The sequence below is a fragment of the Ictidomys tridecemlineatus genome, chromosome 3 (genome assembly GCF_052094955.1).
Source record: "Ictidomys tridecemlineatus isolate mIctTri1 chromosome 3, mIctTri1.hap1, whole genome shotgun sequence".
Taxonomy (NCBI): domain Eukaryota; kingdom Metazoa; phylum Chordata; class Mammalia; order Rodentia; family Sciuridae; genus Ictidomys; species Ictidomys tridecemlineatus.
In genome coordinates, this window is record NC_135479.1 from 41,861,857 (window position 1) to 41,889,825 (window position 27,969).

At 44.5% G+C, this 27,969-nt stretch overlaps 1 protein-coding gene across 1 annotated transcript; it reads right to left on the reverse strand.

Annotated features, from left to right (window-relative positions):
- Nucleotides 1–121: 121 nt before the first annotated feature.
- On the reverse strand, nt 122–7,403 carry Slc46a1 (solute carrier family 46 member 1). The gene is made up of 5 exons (XM_078042535.1): nt 7,049–7,403; nt 5,653–6,505; nt 3,070–3,153; nt 1,481–1,637; nt 122–751 (listed from the first exon to the last, which is right to left on the reverse strand). Exons 1-5 carry the CDS (start codon nt 7,274–7,276, stop codon nt 703–705), a joined length of 1,371 nt encoding a protein of 456 aa, XP_077898661.1. The 5' UTR covers nt 7,277–7,403; the 3' UTR covers nt 122–702.
- Nucleotides 7,404–27,969: the final 20,566 nt, after the last annotated feature.

Genomic DNA, 27,969 nt, shown 5'->3' on the forward strand with positions numbered 1-27,969 from the left:
GGTAGCCCAGGGGCTCCCCACCCAGCCCAACAGCAGCAGATGGCTGGAGTCTGACCTATGGTAAGCAGACCAGGAAAACAGAGGGCCCCAAATACAATGCCTTAGGGACCGGAAGATTCCATTTGGTTTGATTCAATTAATTTATTGTGATTGGCACAGTTAAGCCCAGGGGTGCAAAGGTTGTAGTCAAGGATTGAGTCCATCCACAGTGACAGTAGCATTCTCTCTCTAGGGGAGCCACGCCCTCCCAATCTCTCCCCCACTGCCCCAAGGCTGGCACTAATTGGATAATACAGTCATCATTAAGGAATGATTGGCAGCTGCTGTACATATCAGGAACATGTGGCTGTGCAGTTTGGGCTGGAAGGAGAGATGCCAGCCCAAACACTCCACTTGCTCCCTGAGGTCTCACTCCATCAGGATTCCTTCCCTAAAGGGTTCCAAGTGATGGATGGCATAAAAGGTAATCAGACCTGCCCTGGAGTGGGCCTGTCAGATTTGGTTTCTAAATTCTAGACAGAGGCTGGCTCAGCTATGGACCAGGTAGTACCTTGAATGAGCTTGACCACCTTGTCTAAGAAGCTGCCCTTTGAGGGGAGCTGCAACTCAGCTGTGGGCTGGCTCCCAGATGCAGACTCGAAGTCGGTGTGTTCATTTTGCTCCTCTTGCCCTCTGCCCTTTGGCACAGGCAGATCAGGGGTTCTAGGAAATGTTCTGGAATTCAGAGTGAGGATTAGCCCTTTCCAGCATCCTGTAAAAGAACAGAGAGAGGGTTCCGAGTTGACAATCCTCGACTCCTGTCTGGAAAAGTGACACAGGATTCACTCAGGTGGACTGTCCCAGTGTCCTCTCCTGAATTCCTCCCTTCCCAATATGCAAGGTAAAGGACATTATCCAGTGACAGATGTTTCTGGAAAATAACTCTTAAGTCAACAGTGGCTCGTGGTCTAGAATGCCAGCTACTTGTGAGGCTAGTGCAGGAGGACTGCTTGGGCAGTTTAGTGAGACCCTGTCTCATAAAAATAAAAAGGGACAGAGGTGTAGCTCAGTGGTAATGCACTCCAGGTTCAATCTCCAGTGCCAACAATAAAAGAGACAATGGGGGAAGAAGTCAGTGCATTGGGCTAGCCTTTGGCCCAGCCACCAGGACAGAGGAAACTTTGTGGAGTCCCTTTAACATAGTTCTGCTGCCCATAGTTCCACCTGTAAAATGGGAATGGAAGGAAGTGAGGGGACCTGGGGAGGTAACAGCTTGGCCACAAATTAGCCTGATCCTTCCCTACTTGCCCCTCTGCCTGGCCCTTGGAGAATGGCTCCTGGAGGATTAGGCAGCCATCTGCAAGGGGGCAATCAGCCAGGAGGGGACAAGGGGAGAAGAGGTAGAAATGATGCTGCCATTTCCAGGTAGGAGTAGGAGGAAGAGGAAACCTTTGAAGATAAAGGGCTCCATTATGAGCATGGGTTTAGGGGCCTACATTACCCGATCAAAATGGCTGGGATGAAGAGGAGACCAGCTCCCAGGAGGAAGGGGAAGCCCTTCATGAAGTTCAGAGTGGCTGGATAGAGTGAGTTGAAGATCCCGGAGGCTGCCAGCATGGCCAAGCTGCTCACACAGGCCATAGCGGAAAAGAGAGCACCTGCAAAGAAATAAATGGCACACTCTGAGGGCTGGGGTGAAGCTCACCCGTGCAGCACTTGCCTATCATGTGCAAGGCCTTGGGTTCAACCTCCAAAACAGGAAGGAAAAAGGAAAAAAAAAAAAAGCCAAGTTCCAGATTCAAAAGATTCAGGGTAAAATCCTGGTACCACCACACCACTTCACAGCTGTGAGACCCAGAGCAAGTCACTTAACATCTCCCTCACCTGTAAATCCTACCACATCACGATAAAGATTCAGTAATGTCATGCATGAAAAGCATCCCCCACAAAAGGGCGACTACATTAGTGAACTATTTTTAAATCTACAATAAAAGTACATGTGATAGCTTCTAATGAAAGCCTGATAGAAATGGTGTTTGGGGGAGGGGGTTATCCTCTTTGGAATCACCTCCTGTTTGGCATTAACTGCTGATATGATTCCCAGTTCCAATATTCATGGTTGTGATCACTGAAGAGTGGCTTATCCTAATGGGTTTCTGTTCCCCCTCCTGTGAAATAAGCCTAACAACTATTTCAAAGTTTGTCAGCAACTTAAAGCTCACACGTAAAACACGTATCCCAGTGTGCCTGCTGGAGGTAGCTAGTAAATAAAGGCTGTTTTCTCCTTTTCCCCTTGACATGTCTGGGCACAGTGAAAAGTGCTGGGAAGAAAGCTTACTGAATGAGTGAATGATGGCAGCTGGGTTCTGGAGACACCTGAGCCCATGGTGGGCTGTGTAAGCCACCAGGTGTCCATCAACAGATCCAGGGCAGATGTTTCCAGACTAAAGTATAAGAACCCAGAGGTCAGAGGAGCTGTCTTATAGCTATGCCACATAAGCAGTTTGCACACATAAGCAATGATCGAAGAGAAATTAAGATTAAACTGTCAGACTGTCAGAGCTGAAGGGCCTGCAGATGTCACCAAGAGCAAACCACTCATTACACAGAAGGAAACTGAGGCCCATGACAGAGCCAGGGCTGAACCCCAGCTCCCAAGACCCACTACTCTTAAAATCGACCTCAGTGTGCATCCCAGCTCCACCATTTACTGAGTGACCTTGATTGAATCAAGTTAACCCTCTGGGGCTGTTTCTTCACCTGACAATTGGGAACAATGAAACCTAGGTTACAAGGTTGCTCATTTCCTCTGGGTTTGTACACTCTGACCCCAAGGAATCAGGAAACTCTAAAATCATCATGGATGGAAGAACTGAGGTCTGCAAAGAGTAAATCTTCTACGCCAGTTATCAAGTGCTGCTGAATGCAAAAACCCAGCCCTCCACCAGAACCTAGGCCATCTGACAGAAGTGCATTCATCCTGGCCACTTCCCCAGGATGGGAGGAAGGTAGGCTGTTCCCTACCCTGGCTGCCCAGTTCAGCCAACACTGGGCTTGAGGAACAAGATGCAGACTGATTCTGATACTTACCCTGCTCAGACTCACCCACCAGCTTGGAGAGTTTGGCCCGGATGATAGGTGTGATGACTAACGACAGAAAGAGCAAGCCATATCCTGTGGAGAAATAAAGACACATCAAGAAAGTGGGTTTAGGGAGAGGCAGCAGGGCTCCTATACATACCCATATGGGACTTAAGTTAAATCCAGGAAGTTCTTCCTTGATGGTGAAGGTAGGGAGAGCATCCTTCTCTGCGCTCACCTATCCTCTATCTCTTTCAAGAATGAGTGCTGATTCCCACCACTGGCTTTGTTGTCAGAATACCTCTTATGGCCACTATAGGCATCACCCACCCATGGAGCAGTCAGAAGGGAGGTGGCAGGGCACGGAAACCAAGCATAGACTTTGGAGGCAGCTCCAAGTTCAAAACCTGATGCCATTGCTTACCATGTGTGGAGCCTTGGGTACCTCCCTGAGCCCAACTCCCAGCCTATAAAAGGAAGATTATAAGACATCCATCTGCAGGATAGGGGGCTGAATAACACCCTCAAAAGGTATCAGGTCCTAAATCCTGGAACCTGTAAATGCTGCCTTATTTAAAAAATGGGCCTTTGTGGATGTGATTAAGGTAAGGATTTTAAGAAGGGAAGATTATCTTGGATGATCAGGTTGGGCCCTAAATGCAATCATACATATCCTTTCCAGTAGAGGGAGATTTGACACAGACAGAATGGAGAAGGCACAGAGGTAAGAAGGCAATGTGACCACAGAGGCAGAAACTGGTGATGTGATCATGTGTGAGGAGTGCCAGCAGCCACTAGAAGCTGAAAGAGGTGAGAAACGGATTCTCTTCCAGAGCCTTCGGAGAGAGCACTGGCCTTATCAACTTCTAATTTCAGCCTAGCAATATTGATTTGGGACTTTTGGCTTCCAAAACTGTGAGAGAATAAATTTCTGTTGTTTTAAGCCACCCAATTTGTGGTAATTTTTGTTTTTTGAAGTACCAGGGATTGAAAAGGTGCTTAGAGGTTGTGCTCTACCACTGAGTTATATCCCTAGTCCTATTTATTTATTTATTTATTTTAATTTTGAGACAGTATGGCTAAGTGGCTGAAGGCTGGCTTTGAACTTGCCTCCTGCCTTGGCCTCCTGAGTTGCTGGGGTTGTAATAATTGTTATTACATTGTAATAATTTGTTACAGCAACCTTAGGAAACTAATATACAGGGTAAAGAGGTAACAACTATAAAGAATGCAGTAAGTACACAGTAAATTCAGCAGAGTAAGGACATAGTAAATATAAGCTCCTTTTCCTTTTGCATTTAGTTACTTACAGACATACCTTGTTTTCTTTAGAACTATTCTTCCTACATGACTGTTGTGTCCTCAACAAAACTTCAAATTCCTAGAAGACAGTGTATCCTCGAAAGTCAGTATATTATGAAGCACCTCGAGACCTCTTTGGAGTCAGAACCCCCAATTTCCACTCTGCTAAGACTCCCAGAATAATGGCAGTAACTTCATCCTGTCTGCACCCCCAAGGGCTGCAGGTATGAATGAAAGGTACCTGGACCCGCACCTTCATTGTCAGTCAAGAAACTGAGTTAAGAAATCTGTGACTATTGAATGGTTGATTTTGTACACAACATATTTTAGGGCTCTCACAAAATAAATCTGTCCCTTTAAAATAGTTATTTCTTTACTCCTTTGCTAGCCACTCAGCTGGAAGCCAAAAAAAAAAAAAAGTGATGACGAAGCAGGGAAGAGAGGAACTGAGCAAGCAGCAACTTTCTGTGGTCTGAGAAGACTGGCTTTTAAAAAATAAATAAATAAAAACAAAAGTTGACTGAGATATTTGAGGCAGGACCTGTGGTTCTTATCAGAGAAATGAGTATCCAGGCATTAGTGGCATGGACTTTGTTTAAGAGCACCATGGATAGGCTACGGGAGGCCAAGGGGTGAAGCAATTAGTGTATGAGCCATACTTTTGTCTTTTGCTCCAATTACTAATAATATTTACAGTTGATAATGTGCATTAATTACTTTGGCTACTTAAAAGCTATATTTTCCATTTATCAAAGATGGCATTTTTCTGGGCTGGGGTTGTGGCTCAGTGGTAGAGCACTTGCCAAGCATGTGTGAGGCACTGGGTTGATCCTCAGCACCACATAAAATATAAATGGCTGGACATGGTGGTCCACGCCTATAATCCCAGCAGCTCAGGAGGCTGAGGCAGGAAGATGGCGAGTTCAAAGCCAGCCTCAGAAACAGTGAGGCGCTAAGCAACTCAGTGAGACCCTGTCTTTAAAGAAAATACAAAATAGGGCTGGGGATGTGGCTGAGTGGTTGAGTGCCCCTGAGTTCAATCCCCAGTACCTAAATAAATAAAAGGTATGGTGTTCATCTACAACTAAAAATATATATATATTTTAAATTGATGGCATTTTTCTGGGTTTTTTAGTTATCTGTCCTCTGGTGCAGGCTCTGGGTATAACTTAGGTTTATAACCTGGGTATAACACAGGTCTGAACTACATTCGGGAGCTGTGAGTGGGCTGGCCCCCAATTTTCACCCACTGCCTCTGGGACTAGCTGTCCCTGAGCCCACATACTTTACCTGTGAACATGAGAGCTGTGATGGTAGCAAATGCAAAGACCACCATCCCCAGAATGTTGAAGGTCAGACCAATCTCAGCCACCCAGCTGTCTGCCAGGCAGCACTGCAGGAGCCGCAGGCCCAGCAGGCTGGTGAGGTAGGGGAGGTGCTGAGCTGCAGAACCATAGCCAATCAGCTTGGAGTCCCAGCAGAGGGGTGTGCTCAATTCATAGATGGTCAGGATGTCCTGAGCCCCAAAGTGCACAGTGATCACCACGAAGAAAGCCAATGAGTATAGGGCTAAATGCTTCCTGGACTTCTCCGGGGCTGGAGACAGGTAGAGGTGGACGATGGATCTGTGGTGACGGAGGGTGAATAGCCGGGTGGACTTTGGCTCTTTCAAGGTCTCACCAAAGCAGAATGCTGCATATAGAGTCATGACTATTAGCAAGGCCAAGGCCAACCAGAAGGGGTTGGCATAACCCTGGGCTCGGAGCCAGTGACCCCCAAGGAGGCTTGCCAACATTCCAGCCACGCCAATGCAGGCTTCCAGCAGAGCCATCCTGAAGGTGCGGCTGTGATTAGAGCTGACATCAGCTACGGAGGCAAAGCTAGCAGCCAAGAGCCCACTGAAGTCACCGAGGAGAGCACAAAGGATGCGGCCTAGCACAAAGTAGCCAACATGGAGTTGCAGCTGCACCACAAAGATGGATATCACAGCTTGGAGCAGCAGGCCAAGTGAGGCCAACACCAGCAGTGGGCGGCGGCCCACCTGGTCACTCCAGGCTCCGAGCAACGTGGACGAGAAGAGATCCACCAGGAAGCCGCACACATTCATGTACAGGGTCCAGTGGGAGGTAAGGGTTTCCACTTCCTGCGGGAACACAATTACTAGGATATGACGCCTCACTGGTGGCCTACTGCCCCCAGCATTGCCATCCTGGGAGATACAGGGTTGAGAACTTTCTTTGGAGACCTAAACCTCAGAGAATCTTCATACAGTCTCAAAAACGGTCACCGTGGGGGACGATGGGACACGGAAACGGCCCCATTCCACTGCCTTTCCCCGCTTTGTTAATTGCCCAAGGCAGATTTTCTCTAGATCAATAGCCCTCATCCCTCATCCTGCAATTCTAAGGCAGAACCCCTGTGCTCCGCCCCGCGCTCCCTGCAATCGCAAACCCCGCCTCGGACGCCCCCACCACTCCGCAGGCCCCGCCCCTCGGCAGCCCCCACGCTCCAGGCCAGGGCCCGCCCCCAGCCCTCCCCACCTTCCCGCAGGCCCCGCACCTCGGCAGCCCCCACGCTCCAGGCCAGGGCCCGCCCCCAGCCCTCCCCACCTTCCCGCAGGCCCCGCCCCTCGGCAGCCCCCACGCTCCAGGCCAGGGCCCGCCCCCAGCCCTCGCCACGCTATTACCTTCATCCTGGGGTCCACGGTTTGGTTGCCACAGTGCCCTCGGTCGCGAGTGCCATTGTAGCCGAGGTCGACGCTGAAGCGGTGCCACAGATACTGCGTGGTGATCGGACCCTGGAGGACCAAGGCAAAGTTCCCCAGGAAGACGAGAGGCTCCACGGGGCCGCGGAACAGCAGGGGCGCTGCGCGCCGGGTGCGGGATTCGCGCGGGGGGCTCGCTTGCCCCTCCATGCGCGTGCGCGTCGGGGGCTGGCTGGCAGCCGGCGGAGGGCTGGAGTGTGACTCCCGGGACCAGTGGCTGGAGGCCCGGGCCTGCGCTGTCTGCGCCTGCGCCCGCGTCCTGCGTTCTTAAAGTTAGGCGGGGCGGGGCGTAGTACTCAGACCCCAAACTCTTGCTGCGCGCGCTTTTGGCTGCGTGTGGCGGTCCACGAACTCAGCAGCCCTGGCCAGCAGGGTGACCTCACGCGTACTCTGGCAAGAATACCACCCGGCAGCCCTCCCTCCTGGGCCCAGAAACACTCGTGACAATAACATCAATAATTAACATTTATTTGAACACTTACTGTATGCAGGGCACAGTATTAAATCTTTTGCGTGTATTAATCTCCCAACAAAGTAATAGGCTAGCCACACCTATTATCCACATCTACTGATGTGGAAGCAAGGTCACCTGGCACTCAGAGCTAGAGGAGCAGGTAACTACTGTTGCGGTGCTGATGTTCTGCAGGACTGTACAGAGGCAACTAGGGATGGAGGCGTGGAGACTGAAACCAGCTGTCCCCGCTGGAATACGTGGGCTCTGCCACTGTCTCTGGCATACATACCACTTACCTCCCTGTGCCTGTTTCTTCATCTGTAATAAAACCTGCCTCAAAGAGTTATTGGGAAAGAACCGTGTCTGATAAGTTGAGAGTGCTATTATTTTTAATAGTAGGCTGTCACTTGCCCCACTCATGAGCTAGAATCCCTTCCTGCAAAACTATAGACTTGTTTCTGGGGCTGGGGTCTGACTCTGCAATTCCCTTAAAGGAGCAGAGTGTGAGCAGAAGACAGTGGAGGGCTCCCTGGGTGTGCCCTTATTTTCTTGGGTGCTACCACTGCAGGAACTGGGCCAGAAGGCAGTCACCTGGTCTGCTGTTGAGCAGCTCAGACCTCCTGTCTGGGCCTCTGTTTTATTGTGTGTAAAAGGAAATAACAGGGCTGGAAGTATAGCCCACTGGTAGAATGCTTGCCTGGCATGCAGAGGCCCTGAGTTCCATCTCCAGTACCATAAATAAATAAATAAATAAATAAATAACCTGTCTTATTCCCTATCTTTTATTCACTCATTAAATGCATTTATCAAGCACCCTTATGAACCAGCCACCATACTGGGGGACTCTGGGAACATAATATTGAAGAAAATAGACAAAGTCCTCACTAGGCCTGGCAGTTTCTAGAATGGTAGGGGAGATATAATTGATGGAATTGATTGGTCTCACCAACTGATGTAAAACTGAAATCGAGGCAAATATTTTAAAGAAGTGGTGGGAGGCTCCAAGGGTGATCATTCAGAGGCCTGATCAGAATCAGGGAAGGCCTTCCTCTGACAACTAACAGGACAGCTGAATGCATGGTTGTCTGGAGGCAGGCCCTGCACAAGTTATGGCTCCAAGCACATCTGATTCTTGGGGTGGAAGGTGACTCCGTTTCTAGCCACCATGCCCATGCGTGCCTGGGCTTTCTTGACTATCCTCATCTCTCCTGGGCCAGAGTCTGAGGCTCAGACTAATGGCTAGGTACTGATGCCCCGCTACCTTCCATGGACTTCCAGACAATTCCACATGAAACATTCAAATCTCTGGGTGCCTTTTGTCACCCACACACACCTACTCAAATCTTAGTCTAGTGAGGTCAACTAAAGAGAGGAAGGGGCGCCATAATTGCTGCATTAAGATGAACCATTTCTCTGGCTTGGTGGGAAGAAGTCTGGTGGTCCACTAGCAATGTCTGCCATGGGTTCAGGGGTGGTAAGTCCTGGGCACTCAAAACTGTGTTGTAGGACTGGGGCTGTGGCTTAGCGGTAGAGCTTGCCTTGCACGTGGGAGGCCCTGGGTTCGATCCTCAGCACCACAAAAAATAAACAAAATAAAGGTATGTGTCCATCTACAACTAAAAAGATTAAAAACAAAACAAAACTCTGTTGTCTAAACTGGGAGCAGTGGCGCAGGCCTGTAATCCCAGCGACTCAGCAGGCTAGGCAGGAGGATTGAGAGTTCAAGGCCAGCCTCAGGAACAGTGAGGCACTAAGCAACTCAGTGAGACCCTGTCTCTAAATAAAATACAAGATAGGGCTGGGGATGTGGCCCAGTGGTTGAGTATCAACCTTGTTGTCTAATCCTGGATAGGTAAACAGGTGCTCTGTAAGCTTTGAGAGGCTTTGGGAAGTGCCTGGAAGCTTTTTCCTAGGGGACACTGGAACAAGGAACATGGATTCCTCACTCTAATGGCAACTATGTCAGCCTGCACCCAATCTGAGCTTTCTTTCCAGAAGTAGCCAGTCACACTTCCAGTTTCTGTTTTAGGATACAAAGAGGAAGAGAGGGGCAAGCAGGAGGGAAAGCCATTTCCTACTTTGAGTTTTGCTTCTCATGTATCAGCCCTAAAAACCAGATCAGCATCCATTTCAGTATGGACTAAGGGTGTGTTCATAGCACTGAGTGGGAGTTACAACTATGTCCCTGTCACTGTGAGACTTTGGCCAAGTCTCTGTCTGACCTCAGTTTGCTCATCTATGAAATAATTTTTAGTCTTGTGTTTCCTTGTCGTAAAAATAGAGCAATAATACCTACCTGTCAGGAGCTGCCACATAGGAGCTGAAAACCCTTAGCCCTGAGAGATGGAAATGTGGAGACTGGTTTCTGTTGTGTGGGGAAACAGATGGATCCCATCTGCGCTGCAGGGGAGTAAGGCTTTGGGAGTGGGTGTTACCCAGTGGGAGTGGGCCTCCTTCTTGTTCCTTTGTAATACTACCCCTGATCTTTTTTGGATGGAATGTTCTATCCTGCAGCTCCTCTCAATAAATAGGGCTTCGGGACACACCCTCACTCTCTCTACAGCCTCCAGTGTTTTTCCCTTGGCTCTCTTGTTGGAGCTTAGAGCTGGAGGTGGAGAAGCTGCCCTGAAAGGCCCTGAGAAAGGTATTTTCTGTGTGATTCATTTGTGCCAGCCCAATTCACCTGAGTGACCCTGGTTTCGTAGTCTGTGCTGGACAGGGGCTACACCTACCCACAGGGTGGCTGTTAACATCAAATGAAAAATATGTGTAGCTGGGAGCTGCATGTGGCGGTGTCCAGGTGCCAGAGATGGTGGTTGCTATTGAACTGTGCTTGTGATGAGAAGAGATTTCACCACAAGGAAGCCAGGCTGTCCTGGGTGAGAGGAACAGCTGGGCCTCAGAGAAATGCTGTCCAGAATCCAGAAACACACAGGGATGGAGGTCACTCCCCATCATGTACTCCTTAGGTGGGCTTCCCTGAGTTGCTTAGCATCTTGCTTTTGCTGAGGCTGGCTTTGAACTCATGATCCTCCTGCCAAAGACTTCCAAGTCACTGGGATTCAGAAGTGCATCCCCATACCTGGTTTTACTCCATTTTGAACAATGTAGAATCTTAAAATCATTTAACTTCATTAAGCACCTGCTGTCTTTTGTGCTTTTGCTCTCTTACATTTTACTTCCATGTGTTTTTTTTTATATATCTTTATTTTTTATTTATTTTTAGTGTGGTGCTAAGGCTCAAATTCAGGGCCTCGCACGTGCTAGGCGAGCGCTTTACCACTGAGCCACAATCCCAGTGTATTTTGAATCCCATGTTAAAATTATTGCTGGTTTAAACTGTTGATATTTATCTACCTATTTGCTTTATTCAGTGCTCTTTATTCTTCTCTTCTATGCTACCATCTTCCTTTGGCCTAAAGACTGAATTCCTTTTCCTTTTTCTTATGATGTGGATCTTCTGGCAACACAGTCTCTTGGCTTCTGGTTGCAAATATTTCTATTTCACTTTCACTTTGAAGGATATTATTCCTGGGTGTGAAGCTCAGTTTTTATTTTTTTAATCCCTTTGACAAAGTCATTCCATTGTTTTCTGGCTTTCTTTTTTCTCATGTCATCTCCTGTCAAGGATTGTAAGCCGTTAAGCCATGTCATTGCTTTTAATTTTTAATTGTGGTACTATCTTAATCATATTTATTTATTTATTTATTTTAATGATCCTAGGGATTGAGCCCAGGGCCTCATGCATGCTAGGCAAATGTGTTCCTAGTTTTATGCTTTTTTTTTTTTTTGTACTAGGGATTGAATCCAAGGGGCGCTTTACTACAGCGCTACATCCCCAGACTTTTTTATTCTTATTTTTTCAATTTTGAGACAGGATCTCACTAAGTTTCTTAGGGCCTTGATAAGTTGCTGATGTTGGCCTCAAAGTTGCAATCTTCCTGCCCCACCCTCCCAAGTCAGTGGAATTACAAGTGTGCCCCACTGTGCCTGACAAATATATATGTCTTTAAAAGCATAGGGTTAGCCAGGTGTGGTGGTGCACACCTGAAATTCCAGCAACTCACAATTTCAAGGCCAACCTGGGCAACTTATTGAGACCCTGTCTCAGAATTTTTAAAAGTGGGAGGGGGTACTAGGGATGTAGCTCAGTGATAGAGCATTTGTCCATATGCCCAAGGCCCTGGGTTCGATTATTTTTTGCAGCCAAAAAATAAGCAAATGATAAAAACACCTGTTCTGCCTCAGGTGGCAAAAATCAGCTTCGTATCCTTGGAGTTCTGAGTGTATCATTAGGAGTTGACTATGGAGCCAGCCTCACCAAGGGCATTACATGTCTATTATCTTATTGGATGCTTACCACAATTTAGGAGGTAAATCTGACTACCCACTTTTCTAGTCAATGCAACTGTGACTAGAGGAATGAAGGGAAATGGTCCCTGTCACGCTGGGCTCAGGTTTTATTCTCCCTACACTCTCCTTGTGCATTCTGTATTCCAAGCCTTAGTATGTGTTAATCCCTGTACTAGCCTTAAGAAAAGGGGGACAGTAAAACACAAGTCCCTGAATACCCTCTTTCTGTTTCCAAAAACCTGGCCAAATTAAAGGAACAATGAGAGCAAGCCTGGGCTGAAATGCCCACATACATATTACCTTGAAGGACTCTGGCTTTCTCTTATATGCACTGGGAACTGGGGCAAGTTAGTGTTATCTGTAGAAAGGTACTTTCTTGCAGGATCAGCAGTTGCCCTTGGGATGCCGGTTACACAAGCAAACTAAGCAAGTTTCATGCTGATGATGTCACTGCTTCTGCAGCCTAACAAACCCCTCTATCAGGTGTGACTGGAGTAGAACTGAAGGCACTGTAGAAAGAATATGTGTCACCTACGAAGCCAGCTTCCTCTGGACAAAACTCTGGGAAGTAGAGGAGTCTTTGCTTGTTGAAGCATCTCAAGGGATGGAGGAGATATTAGTTCAGCCTATCGCCACTGAACTCTTCTTGGAACATCACTGATCTCTTGTAAGCTTTCTCCAATAAATGAAATATCTCACATTATGATCAGGTTACATCCCAATAAACTCATCAGAAATAGAAAATATCATAAGCCAAAAAATGTGGTAATATGCCTAAACTAGAAAACATCACAGCTTCGTGTAGCTTACCTTAAACATGCTCATAATTCTTACATTAGCATGCAATTGGGTACAGTCACCTTACCAAAAACCTGTGTTGTAGGGCTAGGGATATAGTTCAGTTGCTAGAGTGCTTGCTTTGTATGCACGAGGCTGTGGGTTCAATCCCCCCCCCCAAAAAAAAACCACCACACCTGTTGTAATAGGCTCTTGCTTGTTTCCTTTTATTTCTTGAATACTGTGTGGATGCTGCAGAGTGTTCATTGTTTACCCCCATGATCATGGGGCTGGCTGGGAGCTGTGGCCAGCTGCTTCTGCCCTGCATCATGGGGTGCTGCATTTCACTCTTTTGGGAAGAGATAAAAATTCAAAGTTTAATTTTTAATGAGTGCATACTGCCTTCACACCATTGTAAAGTTGATAAATGGTAAGTTGAACCCTCATGAATCAGGGACCATCTGTATATTGATTTTGAAATCATGTGTGAATAGCACAGTTAAGTAGTATTATATTGTGTGTCAAAATGTGTTAATTTATTAAATGTAAATATTTAAATATTTTATAGAGGTCTGGGGATGTGGCTCAAGCAGTAGCACGCTTGCCTGGCATGTGTGGGGCACTGGGTTCGATCCTCAGCACCACATAAAAATAAAATAAAGATGTTGTGTCCACTGAAAACTAAAAAAATAAATATTAAAAAGCTCTCTCTCTCTCTCTCTCTCTCTCTCTCTCTCTCACACACACACACACACACTCTCAAAATAAATAAATAAATAAGTGAATAAATAAATAAATAAATATATTATACAAACCTGCCTTGGCAAGTCTTCATTTTTAATTTGTCTGGATTCTCAAATAAGAGAAGAGGCTGAGAGCCTCTTGACCTTGGGAGACCCTCAGGAATGCCTCATGCCTGATACAGGTGATGTCTCTAAGGAATCCCATTTGGATCTCACTGAATTTGAGATGCCTGTGTGCCATCCTGGTGGAGGGGCTCCAATGGGCAGCTGTGCCCAGAGCTCCTGGGGAAGGGTGAGGCAGGAGTCAACTGCATCTGTGTGGCACAGGTAAGAGATTGCACAGAGCATGCTGTGAGGACATAAAAAGTGACGAGGAGCCTGGGCAGGGGTGTGACTCAGGACAGACACAGGGAAGGGGCAGGCAGAGAAGGCAGGCAAGTCGGTGTGATCTCCATGGCCTGTGTAATGTCCTGGAGCATATCTGAGGCAGAAACCTGGTCAGGGGCAGAGAGAAGGCCAAGGACTCAACCTGGCCCCACCCTGGCTGGTCAGGTAGATGACTGCTGCAGATGCACGCTTCAGGCATTAACCTGTCCAGGCGGCCAGGGTCTTCCATGGTCCGAGCATGGACCCTTTTGCATGTATACACCTGTTGGAAGCTAAGCTGGGACATCTAACACCCCAGGCTGTCCCATGGTGCCTTCTCCACTTTTAGCTTTATTGTGACATTTGGGGGACAGTTGTTCTTATTTTGTCTCACTGAGTGGCAGATACACTTCAATTAAAGATGGAAAATCATCAGGCACCTGAAAGCCATGGATGCAGGCCACAGGTGGGTTGGTCATGGCCCTGAGGGTGTGGGATGGGGCATTCAGTGGTGAAGAAAAGGAGATTTTAAGGAACATTTAGGAATGATGTAACTGTGCCTCAAAGAGGGGGTCCAAACTAGGATGACATGGGAGGTCTCTAAAGTGACAAACGAAGGATCAGGACCATCTACCTGGAGCACAGGATCAGCCACCTCAGGAATGCTCGGACGCACTGGGACAAAGATGACAGAACATGAATGGGGGTTTCTCACGAGATTCCTATTTCTTGACCTTGTTTACGATTATAGTCAGCCACTGTGGGCATCTGGCCCTTCTTCCCCACCGCTCATGGTGTCCCTCTCCTTCCAGGGTCTCTTACATGGTCTCTACAGCCTAGTGAAGTATGACCCTCAGTGTGTGGATGGTGCATCCTCAGAGAGAGGAAGACGAGTCTCTCACATTCAAAGCACATTATGTCACATAAACTGATACGGTCACCCCCACAACACACTTTTTCTTTTCTCATGGTACTCGGGATTGAACCCTACTCTACTACTGAGATGCATCCTCAGCCCTTTTTCTTTTGACACAGAGTCTGGCTAAGTTGTTGAGGCTGGACTCGAACTTGCTATCCTCTTGCCTCGGTCTCCCAGTCACTGGGATTATAGGCATGCACCTCCATGCCCAACAATTATGCCCTTTCTTTTTGAATGTGCCTGAGTCTCCTTTCAGATATTTGTATTTGATATATATGTGTGTGTGTGTGTGTGTGTGTGTGTGTGTGTGTATCTGACCTATCCTCTGTAATTCCCTGTTTTAAAAATGCATATTTAATCACCTTTTGAATGTATATTTACTTCCTTGTTTTCCAAGTATACACTTGAATCACATTCCAAATATATAGTTCAAGTGTGTTCATTGTGAGGTACAAGGACCTCTCTTTACTGTGAATCCTAAAACAGATCTGCAAGATGACAGTGGTACAGAGAAATTTGTGTGACCCCTACAAATCACAGAGAACCATAACACATGGTCTGAGCCACATCCAGCGTCTCTAGAGTGGGATCTCCTCTCACTGTTTCCTGAATACCTATTTTTTATAGGAAAAATATAAAAGTCATATTCCAAAACATAAATTAATAATAATGACAAAGAAATTGCTAATCCAAGTGCAATAATAAGAACAAAACTAGCTAAAGGTTAATGAATAGTTACCAAGTGCTAAGCACAGAAATAGCTCAACTCACCTTATAGAACCTTATGTACAAGCTGGTTATTGTTACTCCCATTGATAAAGGAAACAGAAGCTTAAGGAGAGTGAGTGGCTTATCAATGGTGCTGTGGCCAATTTAGGGTCAAAGTCAAGACTGGAACTCCTACCTGTCTGCTTCTAAAGCCAGACTCCTGTCCTCTGATACCCCCGGACATGCAGAGCTCTGAGTGGACAGCCAGGTCATTACCAAATCCTTCCTCCAGCAAGAGACTAGTGTTCACTTTTCTCTTGATTTTTAAAGAAAAGTTCCTACAACCCCATCGACATTTACACCATAATGTCTTCTTCTATCTTCTACAAAATCCCTATTGAAAATTCAGCAAGTCTTTATTCTCAACCTGGAAATAAATTCCTCCTGTTTCCTAAAACAAGAGATCAAGAGATGGGTAGTAAGAAATGACCCTAGAGCCGGGCGCCATGGTGCACACCTGTAATCCCAGCAGTTCCGGAGACTGAGGTAGGAGAATCGCGAGTTCAAAGCCAGCCTCAGCAAAAGTGAGGCAATAAGCAACTCAGTGAGACCCTGTCTCTAAATAAATACAAAATAGGGCTGTGGCTCAGTGGTCCATTGCCACCCTGACCACCTCGGGCAGCCAAACTAAGGGTCGCTGAGTGAATTTACTAGGGCACCAGATAAAACACAGACACTCAATCTACCTTTAATTCAAGCCCCTGGATGGCTCCTCTGTCCTAAGCTTCATGCCCCCCAAATGGGAGAGCAAGGAATGTCACGAGAGGCTGGCAAGAGAGAGCTAGCACGGTCAGGAGTGGACTTTTATTGGGGGAACTCTCATTCTGTAGAAATTTCCATCCAAAAAAGGTCAAGAGGGACAGGGTTACAAGGACAGGTAAGGTAATTCAACCCCTGGGGCTATAGGAAGGCACACCTATGCATGAAGACACATTTTGCGACATTCTGCGACTTCAGGGATCAGGGAAGCCATCTAGGGCCGCTTTGATGTGGCCAGATCCCTGGAAGTGACCCACAGAGCTTCAACCAATCAGGGAAGGAAAATGCTGGTCACTCAGCACAATGGCCTCACACAGTCCAATGCCCCTGAGTTCAACCTCTGGTACCCCAGAGGGGGGTAAAAAACCTAGAAATTTAATTTTTATTGTTGCTATTGTTTAATCCATTTTTAACTTTTACATGATTATTAAAAATTTCAAACATACACAAAACAGATGGACTGAGGATGTAGCTCAGCGGTAGAGCACTTGCTTAGCACGTGAAGGTCCTGGGTTCAATATCCAAAACCACAGAGGAAAGACTATTTTACTGGGTGTGGTGGCACATGCCTGTAGTCCCAGCTACTGGGGAATCTGAGAAGCAGAATCCAGGCGTGTGAGTCCAGCAACATAGCAACACAGTGAGACTCTGTCCAAAAAAAAAAAAAAAGTTAAGCATGTGAAAAATAGAGCAATGCAATTCCATATACTCATCACTGAGATTCAACAAATCTGCCACAGATTTTTATCTATTTTCCCCTTTACTGAAGGTGGTTGTTCTTGTTTTTTGTTTTTTTGTTTTCTACTGGGGATTGAACCGAGGGGCACTTGCACTTAACCACTGAGCCACATCCTCACCCCTTTTTTGTATTTTATTTAGAAACAGGGTCTCCCTAAGTTGCTTAGGGCCTCAATAAGTTGTTAAGACTGGCTTTGAACTTGCAGTCTTCCTGTCTCAGCCTCCCAAATCCCTGGGATCACAGGTGTGCCCTACCTGGCTCACCCCTACATACATTCTCATGAATCTCTGAAGCATAGAAACATTTTCTCCCAGAAGTACCTTCATGTAAGGGTAAGATATCTTAATACCTTAGCATTCAACAATTCTGAGACATGATAACGATACTGGACACTCAATAACTGTTTCAAAAAACATCTCTTTTTTTGACTAATGTATTTAGTTAGACTTCAGAGAAGCCTGAACATTGCATTTTAAGAGCATGTTAAAATGGATATGGTGGCACATGTCTGTAACCCCAGCAACTTGGGAGGCTGAGGTAATCCTGAAGTTGCCCAGACTGGCCTTAAATTTGTAATCCTCCTGGATTACAAGTTTAAAACTAACCTCAGCAACTTATCAAGGCCCTAAGGGCTTAGCAAAACCCTGTCTCAAAACAAAAAAATAAAAAGGGCTGGGAATGTTGCTCAGTGGTTAAGCGCCTCTGGGTTTAGTCTCTGGTACCAAAAAGAAGAAGAAGAAGGAAGAGGAGGAGGGGGAAAAAAGGAGAAGGAGGAGGAGGAGGAGGAGGAGGAGGAGGAAGAGGAAGAGGAGGAGGAGGAGGAAAAAGGAGGAGGAGGAAAAAGGAGGAGGGGGAGGAGGAGGAGGAAGAGGAGGAGGAGGAGGAGGGAGAGTGTTAAGGCTCTAAATCTCTTTTTTTCTCTCCATTTCCCATTGTCCCCTGTCCCCCAAAGCTTGTTTGTATACCATCAACTTGTTACAGAAATGGTGTTTTAAGATTTCCCAAAAAATCATACATATATTGAATAACATATCAGTATAAAAAGTACCCATAAGGGCTGGGGTTGTGGCTCAGTGGTAGAGTGCTTGCCTAGCATGTTCCAGGCACTGGGTTTGATTCTTAGCACTACATATCAATAAATTAAATAAAAGTCCATCAACAACTAAAAAAATTTTAAAAGTACCTATAAGCTTTTACATCATAAAAAGGGATTTTATAGCATCTCTAGACTCTACGAATGGATTCCTCCATATGACATGCTCAGCTTTTATATCCTTGATTTCTATAATATGGAAGAAATAAATGCACAGCCTGTAGTGCAGAAATGTTGAAATTGAAAAATTGGCTTCATATAGGAGGTGTCCAGGAAGTGGAGAACAAAGGGAAAGGGAATTTGCCAAATTATCTGTTCTAGGTGTGGAATTCAGCAGACCTGAGCCTTCCCTTCATGGGCACTGCAGACTTATCTGTGGACAGGACAGTCCTCACATTGCTCACAGTCTTCATAAATGTCCTTACAAGCTGGGCACAGTGATGCACATCTGTAATTCCAGTCACTGGAGGGTCTGAGGCAGGAGGATTGCAAATTGAAGGCCAGTCTGGGCAACTTCACTAGACCATGTTTCAAAATAAAAAGGGCTGGGGATGTAGCTCAGTGGTAGCATACTCCTGGGTTCAATCTCCAGTACTAAAAATAAATAAATAGATAAATAAAGCAAAAAAAAATGTTAACTGGTACATAAAAATTGTATATATCAGGGGGCAACATGTGCTGTTTGATACATGTATATGTTATATATGTTTGCATTTTTTTAAATGAATTTGTTTTTTAAAAGGAATTTGAAGGTTCTAGAGGAGCAACACCTGACCAACTAGATGATAAATACAGCAGGAAGAAGGACAGTTCTGGGAATCCAGGCACATGAATCATGTGACATACTCTGTCTGCAGGACATTGCTATCTTAGAGATCAGCAGTAACCCTATTCTGTCACTCTACTCAAGATTCCAGTCCCCAGGGAACAGGCTGGCTGGCCCATTTGAGCCCCACCCCTCTCCCCTTGGCCAAGAGGGAGACATCTTGTGAGATAGTGCCTCTGAGGCTGCACCCAGTGCAGCAGGCAAAACAAGATGCTGTTATCCAGAAGTGAGTTTTGATTCTCTGATACTGGTGCTGCTGTTCTTTTAACATAAATTGAGCAAATTCTGGAGACTGTGGAAGCTAGGGTAGGCAAGATTTATTGTTCTGTGCTGAGGATCACCTTGAGTCAAGATCCTACAGGGTGCATCTGAGGCTGTCTTCAGAGCAGAGGAACCGGTTCCTGCAGCAGGCAGTCCCTTCAGAGCAGATGCTGCCCAGGGACAGGTTGGGATTTATGGAGTGTACCTGGGCTCACCACCTCACAGATCATGCCAGAAAGCAGGCTTCAGCAGCAAGACTAATTTCGACCTGCTTGGCCAGGAGGTTTCTGGGCTCTGGCTCACTGGGATCCTCTGTGGCTTCCTTTCTTGAGTGGGGCTTCTAACAACTGCCTCTCCAGACCAGGCCCCAGCTGCTCCTGCTTTCCCCCTGTTGGTCGTGCCTGGCATTGCAGTGCTCTCGGTCACAAATAGTCCCCAGTCTTCACAGAGGGACACAGTTTACATCTTGAAAATGAGCCAGTGCAGCAAGCCAACAATATTTCCAAAGACCTGTCAAGATGAATTCTTTTGATGGGTTGTTTTATGTAATGACAAAGGTGTGCACAAGCAGTCACATACACCAAGCCGTGATCTAGGTCATTTATGCTGATCTAGTAGAAGTACGGACACCAGGGCTGGAATGTTGTAACTCTGGGCCTGTCATCCCAGCAACCTAGGAGGCTGAGGCAGGAGGATCACAAGTTCAAGGCAGTATGGATAACTTATTGAGACCCTGTCTCAACATAAAAAATAAAACAGGCTGGGGATGAAGCTCAGTGGTAGAGCACCCTTGGGTTCAACCCAATACCCAACAGGGGCGGGGGTAATGGTGGTAAGGTCCCTCCATTACCTAAGGACACACCTCTTGGCTCACTAGGAAGAAAAGTGCACACATTGAAACCTTAGCCTGTCAACACCTCACACCCCAATCACACCAGGAAATTCCTTCCCAGTATGCACCCCTTTTTCCCATGCACACTTTCTTGATGACACAAGACCTTGATGACACACTGCTCCAGATTTGATTGATAGAAATTCATCCCCAGACTTCAACAGCCAGCACCTGACATCTTCAATCCCCATGTATTGGATGTCCTTAGAAGATAAGCTGTACCTCATCACACACACGCACACACACACACACACAGACACACACACACACACACATTAAAATTAAAAAGGGAAGAAGGGAGAAGTCACTATATTAAACACTTAACAATCATTATCTAACCATCATTATGTCACCAAGACCTGTGGACATACCAGCTTTACAGATAAGCAGGCCCAGAGCCCCACATCTAGTAAGAGGCAGCATGATCACCAACAATAAGTGGGGTTTAGGGGCTGTGGGGTGGCTTCCTGACCAAATGGCTACACCTACTGATTTCATGCCTGAAATCCTACATGAGAGTCATTCCTCTGGGACTTCAAGGTTTTTAGGTTGCAATTCTCATTGAAAATGGTGGTTAATTAAGGGTTCATTAACCAGAATGGTTTATCAAAGAAGTTGTGTGTGTGTGTGTGTGTATGTGTGTGTGTGTTAATGAATCCCTAAATGATTTTTACATCTCATCAGCATTCAAATCCTTCCAATCTGTAGAAGATTTATATTTTTCAAACAAGTTCTCCCTGTTGCCCAGGTTGACCCCAAACTCTTGGGCTAAAGTGATTCTCCTGCCTTAGCCTCCCAAGTATCTGGGACTATAGTTATGTACCATCATGCCCAGCCTGGATTTTTAATTAGGTACTTTAATTTTTGGTTAATCATAGATTCACATGCAATTGTAGAAAATAAGATGGAGAGATCCCTTGTATGCTTAGCCAAATTTTCCCAAATGGTAACCTCTTGAAAAACTACAGGACAAGGGTTTTGAATACAGATCAGTGGTAGAGTACCCCTAGGTTCAATCCCCAGTACCAAAAAAAAAAAAAAAAAAAAAAAAAAATATATATATATATATATATATAATTTAAATGGAATCATAAAATATGTAATCTTTTGAGATTGATTCTTTTTTTTTTTTAGTACTGGGGATTGAACCCAGGCCACTCTACTGTAGCTCCACTGAGCTACATCCCTAACCTTCTAATTTTGAGACAAAGTTTGTTAAATTGCCAAGGCTGGTTTCTACTTTGAGATCCTCCTGTCTCTGCCTCCAAAGTCACTGAGATTATAGACACATGCCACTGAGCCTAGCCATATTGACCTTTTTTTTTTGTTCACAGCAAAATTCTCTGGCCATTCATTCAAAGTCATTTTTTATATCAATAGCTGTTTTTTTTAACTGTTGAATAGTACTTCCTAGTATGGTTGTATCACAATTTGTTTAACCATTCATCTGTTGAAGGATGTTGTGTTAGTTAGCCTTGCATTACCATAACAAAAATGTATGAGATAATTAACTTAAAAAGAGGGAAGGCTTAGCCTGGAATATGCCTGTAATCACAGTGACTCAGGAGGCTAAGGCAGAAGTATTGCAAGTTCAAGACCAGCCTCAGCAACTTAGCAAGACCCTATCAGAAAGAAAGAAAGAAAGAAAGAAAGAAAGAAAGAAAGAAAGAAAGAAAGAAAGAAAGAAAGAAAGAAAGAAAGAAAGAAAGATTAATTTTGGCTCACAGATCTGAAAATTTCAGTCCATGGTCAGTTACCCCCATATGCTTTGGGGTCTATGGTGAAGCAGTACACCATGCCAGGAGTATGTGGCTGAGGAAGCTGCTCACCTCAGAGCAGCCAGGAAGCAAAAGAAAGAGAAAAAGAGACCTGGGCCCCACAATCCCTTTAAGGCCACGCCCCCAATGACCTAAAACTTCCCATCAAGCCCATCCCTCAAAGGTTTTACCACCTCCCAGTAGCACATGCTGGGGAGCAAGCTTAACACATGGGCCTCTGGGGACTTCCAGATGCAAACTGTAGGATAGAAAGAAAGTAAGAGAGAAAGGGAAGAATGGAGAGTGACACACACACATTATACAAATTGGCTCCTATGTGATGATGCAGACCATCAAGTTCCATAATCTGCCATCCTCATGTGGGAGAACCAGAAAAACTTGGGGCATAATTCATTTCTACTCTAAAGTCCCAAGAACCAGGAGCATCAATGTCCAAGAGCAGAGGAAGAAGGATGTTTCAGCTCAAATAGAGAGAACAAATTCTTCCTCTGCCTGTTTGTTCTGTTCAGACCCTAAGTCAGTTGGATAATGTCCACCCATGTTGGTGCCTGTGAAATTTTTTTCCCTCGATTGACAAATTCAAATGCTAAACTTCTCCAGAAACAAGCTCACAAGCACGCTCAGAATTCATGTTTTACCAGTTATGTGGATATCCCTTAGCCAAGTTGAGTTGGCATATAATTAACCAAGACGATATCTGTCTAATAAAAATGTGCTTAGTCAATTGAAAATCTGCATGGGAGGGAAAAGAATATTGATTTCTACACTCCACCTTCACAGAACTCAATTGTAGATAAATTATATTGGTAGAACAATAAAGCTTTTTAGAAGAGCAGGCAAAGAATTGTTTTGAGGTGCTGAGGATTGAACTCAGGGTCTTGCACATGCTAGGCAAGCACTTTATCACTGAGCTACACTAACCTCAAAGAATATTTCAAAAGGGCATCAAAAGCACTAACCATAAGGAAAAGTGATAAATAATAGCATATTAAAATAAAGAACTTCTGTTCTTCACAAACACCCTTAAAAAGTAAAAATGCAAGCCGTGGAGCAGAAGATCTCTGTAGTATATTTATCTGACAAAACTCATATTTGAGATATATTGAAGAACTCCTGCCAGACGTGGTGGCACATGCTTGTGGATCCCAGCGACTCTGGATACTGAGACAGGAGGATCACAAGTTTGAGACCAACCTCAGCAATTTAGTGAGGCCCTAAGGACTTAGTAAGACCCTGTATTAAAATAAAACTTAAAACCAGATGTGGTGGCACACGCCTGCAATCCCAGCAGCTCAGGAAGCTGACCAGGTGAATGGCAAGTTCAAAGCCAACCTCTGCAACTTAGCAAGGCCCTAAGCAACTTAGCAAGACCCTGTCTCCAAATAAAATATATGGGACGTGGCCCAATGGGTAAGTACCATTCCGTACAACCCCTGGTACCAAAAAAAAAAAAAAAATATATATATATATATATATGAAGAAATTTTTACAAATGGGCAAAGGACCTGAAGAGACACTTCACAGAAGAGACTATCCAAATGACTAATAAACACATGAAAAAATTGCCCAACTTCACCTGTCACCAGAGAAATACCCATTGATGTCTCGATGCAATACTATTGTATGCCTGAATAGCTAAAATGCAAAAGACAAAAAATATCAAGTCTTGACTAAGATAGCCAAAATCTGGAAACAACCCAAATGTCTATCAGCAGCTGGATAGATAAATAAATTGTGAGTATTCACACAGTGGAATACTATACAGCAAGAATGAGCAAACAACAACTATTCTTGATGCCATGGGTGGGCCTCACCAACATAACACTGAGTGAAAGAAAGCAAATACAAAAAAGTCCATTTATCCCCTCTGCATGAAACTGGTAAAACAAAACCTCTGTGTTAACTGTTATGACTTCTATTTTTTTTTAAAGAGAGAGTGAGAGAGAGAGAGAGAGAATTTTTAATATTTATTTTTCAGTTCTCGGCAGACACAACATCTTTGTTGGTATGTGGTGCTGAGGATCGAACCCGGGTCGCACGCATGCCAGGCGAGCACACTACCGCTTGAGCCACATCCCCAGCCCCTTATGAATTCTATTAACCTCTATGATTCCTCTTGGCCACCCCATGGATAATGGGAGATAGTAAGTAGGAGGTAGCATCAAGGAGCTTTTGGGGGCTGTTATTATGCCACTGTTGCCTCTGATTGCTGGTTCCACAAGTATGTTCACCTTGTGGAAATTCATCAAGCTGTACATTTGTGGTGTATGCACTTTTCTGTATACATATTTTTATCTCAGGAGAAAAATGATTAGCCCCTCCCCCTCATTCTTATGTGCCTGTAGTTTTTCTTGTTCTCCTTCCCAAATCCCCCCTCACCCAGTATCTGCTCTTCTCTCCTCCCTCTGTTTGTTTTACCACCTAATCTTATTTGCTTTCTCCTTCCTTCAATTTCCCATCACTTGTTTTTTTTGTTTTGTTTTGTTTTGTTTTTTGTTTTTTTTTTTTTAACCAGGAATTGAACCCAGTGTTGCTCAACCACTGAGCCACATCCCCAGACTTTTTTTTTTTTTTTTTTTGTATTTAATTTAGAGACAGGTCTTGCCCAGTTGCTTAGGGTCTCACTAAGTTGCTGAGGCTGGCTTTGAAATCACAATCCTCCTGCCTCAGCCTCCTGAGCACGCAGCTTCCCATCCCTTTTTATGTTTTACTTAGGGACCAGGTCTCACTAAATTGCTTAGGGTCTTGCTAAGTTGCTGAGTCTGGCCTTGAATTTGTGATACTTCTGATCAACCTCCTGAGCTTCTGTTTTTCATCTTTTTTTTTAAACCAGGGATTCAAGCCAGTTTCACTCAACCACTGAGCCACAACCCCAGCCCTTTGTTTTATTTTTATTTTGAGACAAGGTCTCCTTAAGTTGCTGAGGCTGGCTTTAAACTACTGATCCTAATGCCTCCGCCTCCCAAGCTGCTGGGATTACAGGCGTGCACCACCATGCCCCCCTATTTCCCATCACTCTTATTCCTCTTTTTGGTTCTCTCCCTGTTAGTTTCTTCAATTTTCACAAAAAGACCAGAAAATAGAGGATCAAGCGCAGCCCTTCTGGGTGATGGCAAGAAGCTGCAAATCATTTTAACACTTTGATATTTTTCTCCCTTTATCAAAAGTCATGTTTGAATCTTTTACACCATTTAAGTCCTTGCTACCATTTGCCTTTGCTTTGTTTTGTTTTAAGCAAAAAGAAGTTTTATAGAACGTGACTACTGCAAAGAACAAGAATTGACTATTCTAGAATTTATTCTCTTCAGCTTGGCTTCAGTCATAGGCCCTGAGCCAATCACTGACCAGAAGGAGGGAATGTTCTGATTGGCCAACCTGTATCATCAGCTCACCCCTGGATCTCAGGCATGGAGGTTAGTTCACCCCAATTGCATGGACTGAATGAGGAGAGATTGAGTCCTCAACAGAAATCAAAAGGAGGGAAGTAGATGCTCAGAGTGCAAAAAAGACAAATGATTCTTCTGGCCTGTCCGTTGATTCCTATCTTACTTGGCAGATAATATGATTTAGGGTTTTGTGTTTGTTTGTTTGTTTTTGTACTGGGAATTAAACCCAAGGGATCTTTACCACTGAGCTACTTTCCCAGCCCTTTTTATTTTTCATTTTGAGACAGGGTCACACTAAATTCTTGAACTCACCTTGAACTTGCCATCCTTCTGCCTCAGGCTCCCCAGTCTCTGGGATTATAGGCACAAGCCACCATGCCTACAATAGTGTTTTAAATTAAGTGATTATATAAATATAAGATTATGGTCTTGGGTTGTAGCTCAGTGGTAACGCTCCTGAGCACACAGCTTTCCATCCCTTTTTATATTTTACTTGGGGACCAGGTCGCATGTGTGAAATCCATGTGTGAGGCACTGGGTTTCGATCCTCAACACCACATAAAAAATAAATTAAATAAAATAAAAGTCTATTCACAATATATATACAATTAAAAAATTTAGAATTGTGGTGGGTCTGAATGAAGATTCTTTTGACAGCAATAGACACTGGAATGTCATTTACAAAGGTGCACCAAAGGTAACTGAAGAAATTGCAGAGTTGACTGGAAAAACAGGCTTGGAAAATAAACAACAAACCATGGCTTGCCCAAGAATTATTTGACTGGGACATTGGTGGTCACCACTGAGGCTAGGACACTGTTGGACATGTACCCTGCTGTTGATAACACCACAGGACATTGACCCCCTGAATAGAATCTACTCTCTCTTACCATTAGACATAAAACTGTGTGGCAATTGTGGTAGACTGGCTTACTCAGCACTATCACAATTGATTTCTGGCCTTCCTGCATGGAAGAGGCTGATGAGTCTACAGATGGGAATGGAGACCAGGATCTAGACTTTACCTAAAGGGATTAGGTAATGAACCATTGGAGTAGAAACATATGACATGCCCTTGGTAGAAAATCCTGTGATGTGGATTTTTCTACATATGATTTTCCTGGATGCTTAGGGCTACTTAACTTCCATGCTCAGTTATATAGTCATCTTGGAGACTGAACCTCTAGATGTCTATCAATAAACTTCTTTCTGCTTAAATCAGAATAGATGCTGTGAACTGTAATTAAGAGCCTAAGAATGGATAATCCAACAGTTGCTAATGAGTCATACCTACCACACATGGAAGAATGAGAAAATGTCTTGTCTTTCTCTTTCCCATCTAGTCTTCCCTTTCAGCATTTGAGCATGCTAAGCTGATTCAATCTTTAAAAAAAAAAATATATATATATATATATATACACACACACACACACACACACACACACACACACACTCCTTTACCTCATCCTGTCCTACTTACACCCTAGATAGATTTGTTTTTCTTTTTCATAAAAGTAAACAAAATTCAGATGGACTATAAATACCATTTGTGTGATTAGACACAGATGAAGAGAGAATTAGTGAACTAGAACATAGAACTGAAGAAATACTTCAAATTTGGCACAGAAGCAAATAAAATGGGAAAAATAAAATAGACTTTAAGAAAACTAGAGGATTAAAGTGAGGATGGTGATATATGCCTATAGTCTCAACTTCTCAGGAGGCTGAGGCAGGAGAATCACTTGAGCCTAGGAAATCAAGGTCAGCCTGGGAAACATAGCAAGATCCTATCTCAAAAAAGAATAAAAAATCTAGTTATATGCTCCAGCTGTATTCAATTGACAAGAGATTAACCCAAGATATAAGACACCTTAAGCTTGAAACTGAAGGATGGAAAAATACATGAAAAGCAAATAATAAACAAAATTAAGCTGGAATGATTGTAAAAATATCCAACAAAACAGTCTTCAAAAGCCTTACCACAGATAAAGGAGGTCACTATATAATAATACAAGGTTTAATTGCCAGGAAGATTCAACTATGAAGGTGCATGCAACTAATATAGTTCTGGAAAATGAAGGCAAAAATAAAAACAACACCTGACACTCCATACTCATTAAATAATTACTCCTTTAACTCCCTCTCACAGTTCCTGGAAACTACTTTTATTTTCTAAGATTTTTGCCTACCCTTAGTACCATATGTAAGTGGACTCATACAGTATTTTCCCTTTTGTGATGGGCTTATTTTACTTAGCATAACTCAAGGTTCATCTATGTTGTTCCTGGCCTTTTAAGGCTAAGTAGTATTTTGTTGTATGCATATACCACATTTTGCTTATCCAATGATCTGTTGATGGACACCAATGTTGCTTCCATGTTTTAGCTAGTGTGAATAATGCTGCCATGAACATGGTTGTTCAAATATCTCTTCAAGACCCTGCTTCTGTTCTTTTTGGGACTGTATACAGAAGTGGAATGGCTGGATCATAAAGGACTAATATTTCGATTTTTAAATGATTTAGAAGAAACAATATGTCGGGTCACACAACTTAACCAGTCGGTCTTCCAAGTGAATTTAAGCTAAATAAAGACATAGACACAGAAAGTACCTTTTCTTTGGGTTCAGTGACCAATCCTCAGACTCAGATACCCAAAAGAGGGCAAGCAGGCAAAAAGAGAGTAAGGAGCAGGTGCTGGACCTTTTTACTGGGGAGAAGCTCTTACAAT

Excerpts from the sequence above, each read along its gene's own strand:
- Slc46a1 (XM_078042535.1), bottom strand. The coding sequence starts at position 7,276 with ATGGAGGGGCAAGCGAGCCCCCCGCGCGAATCCCGCACCCGGCGCGCA. Across the intron at positions 6,506-7,048 it reads CCGTGGACCCCAGGATGAAG|GAAGTGGAAACCCTTACCTC; the intron begins GTAATAGCGTGG and ends GTGTTCCCGCAG. Across the intron at positions 3,154-5,652 it reads CACAGCTCTCATGTTCACAG|GATATGGCTTGCTCTTTCTG; the intron begins GTAAAGTATGTG and ends ATTTCTCCACAG.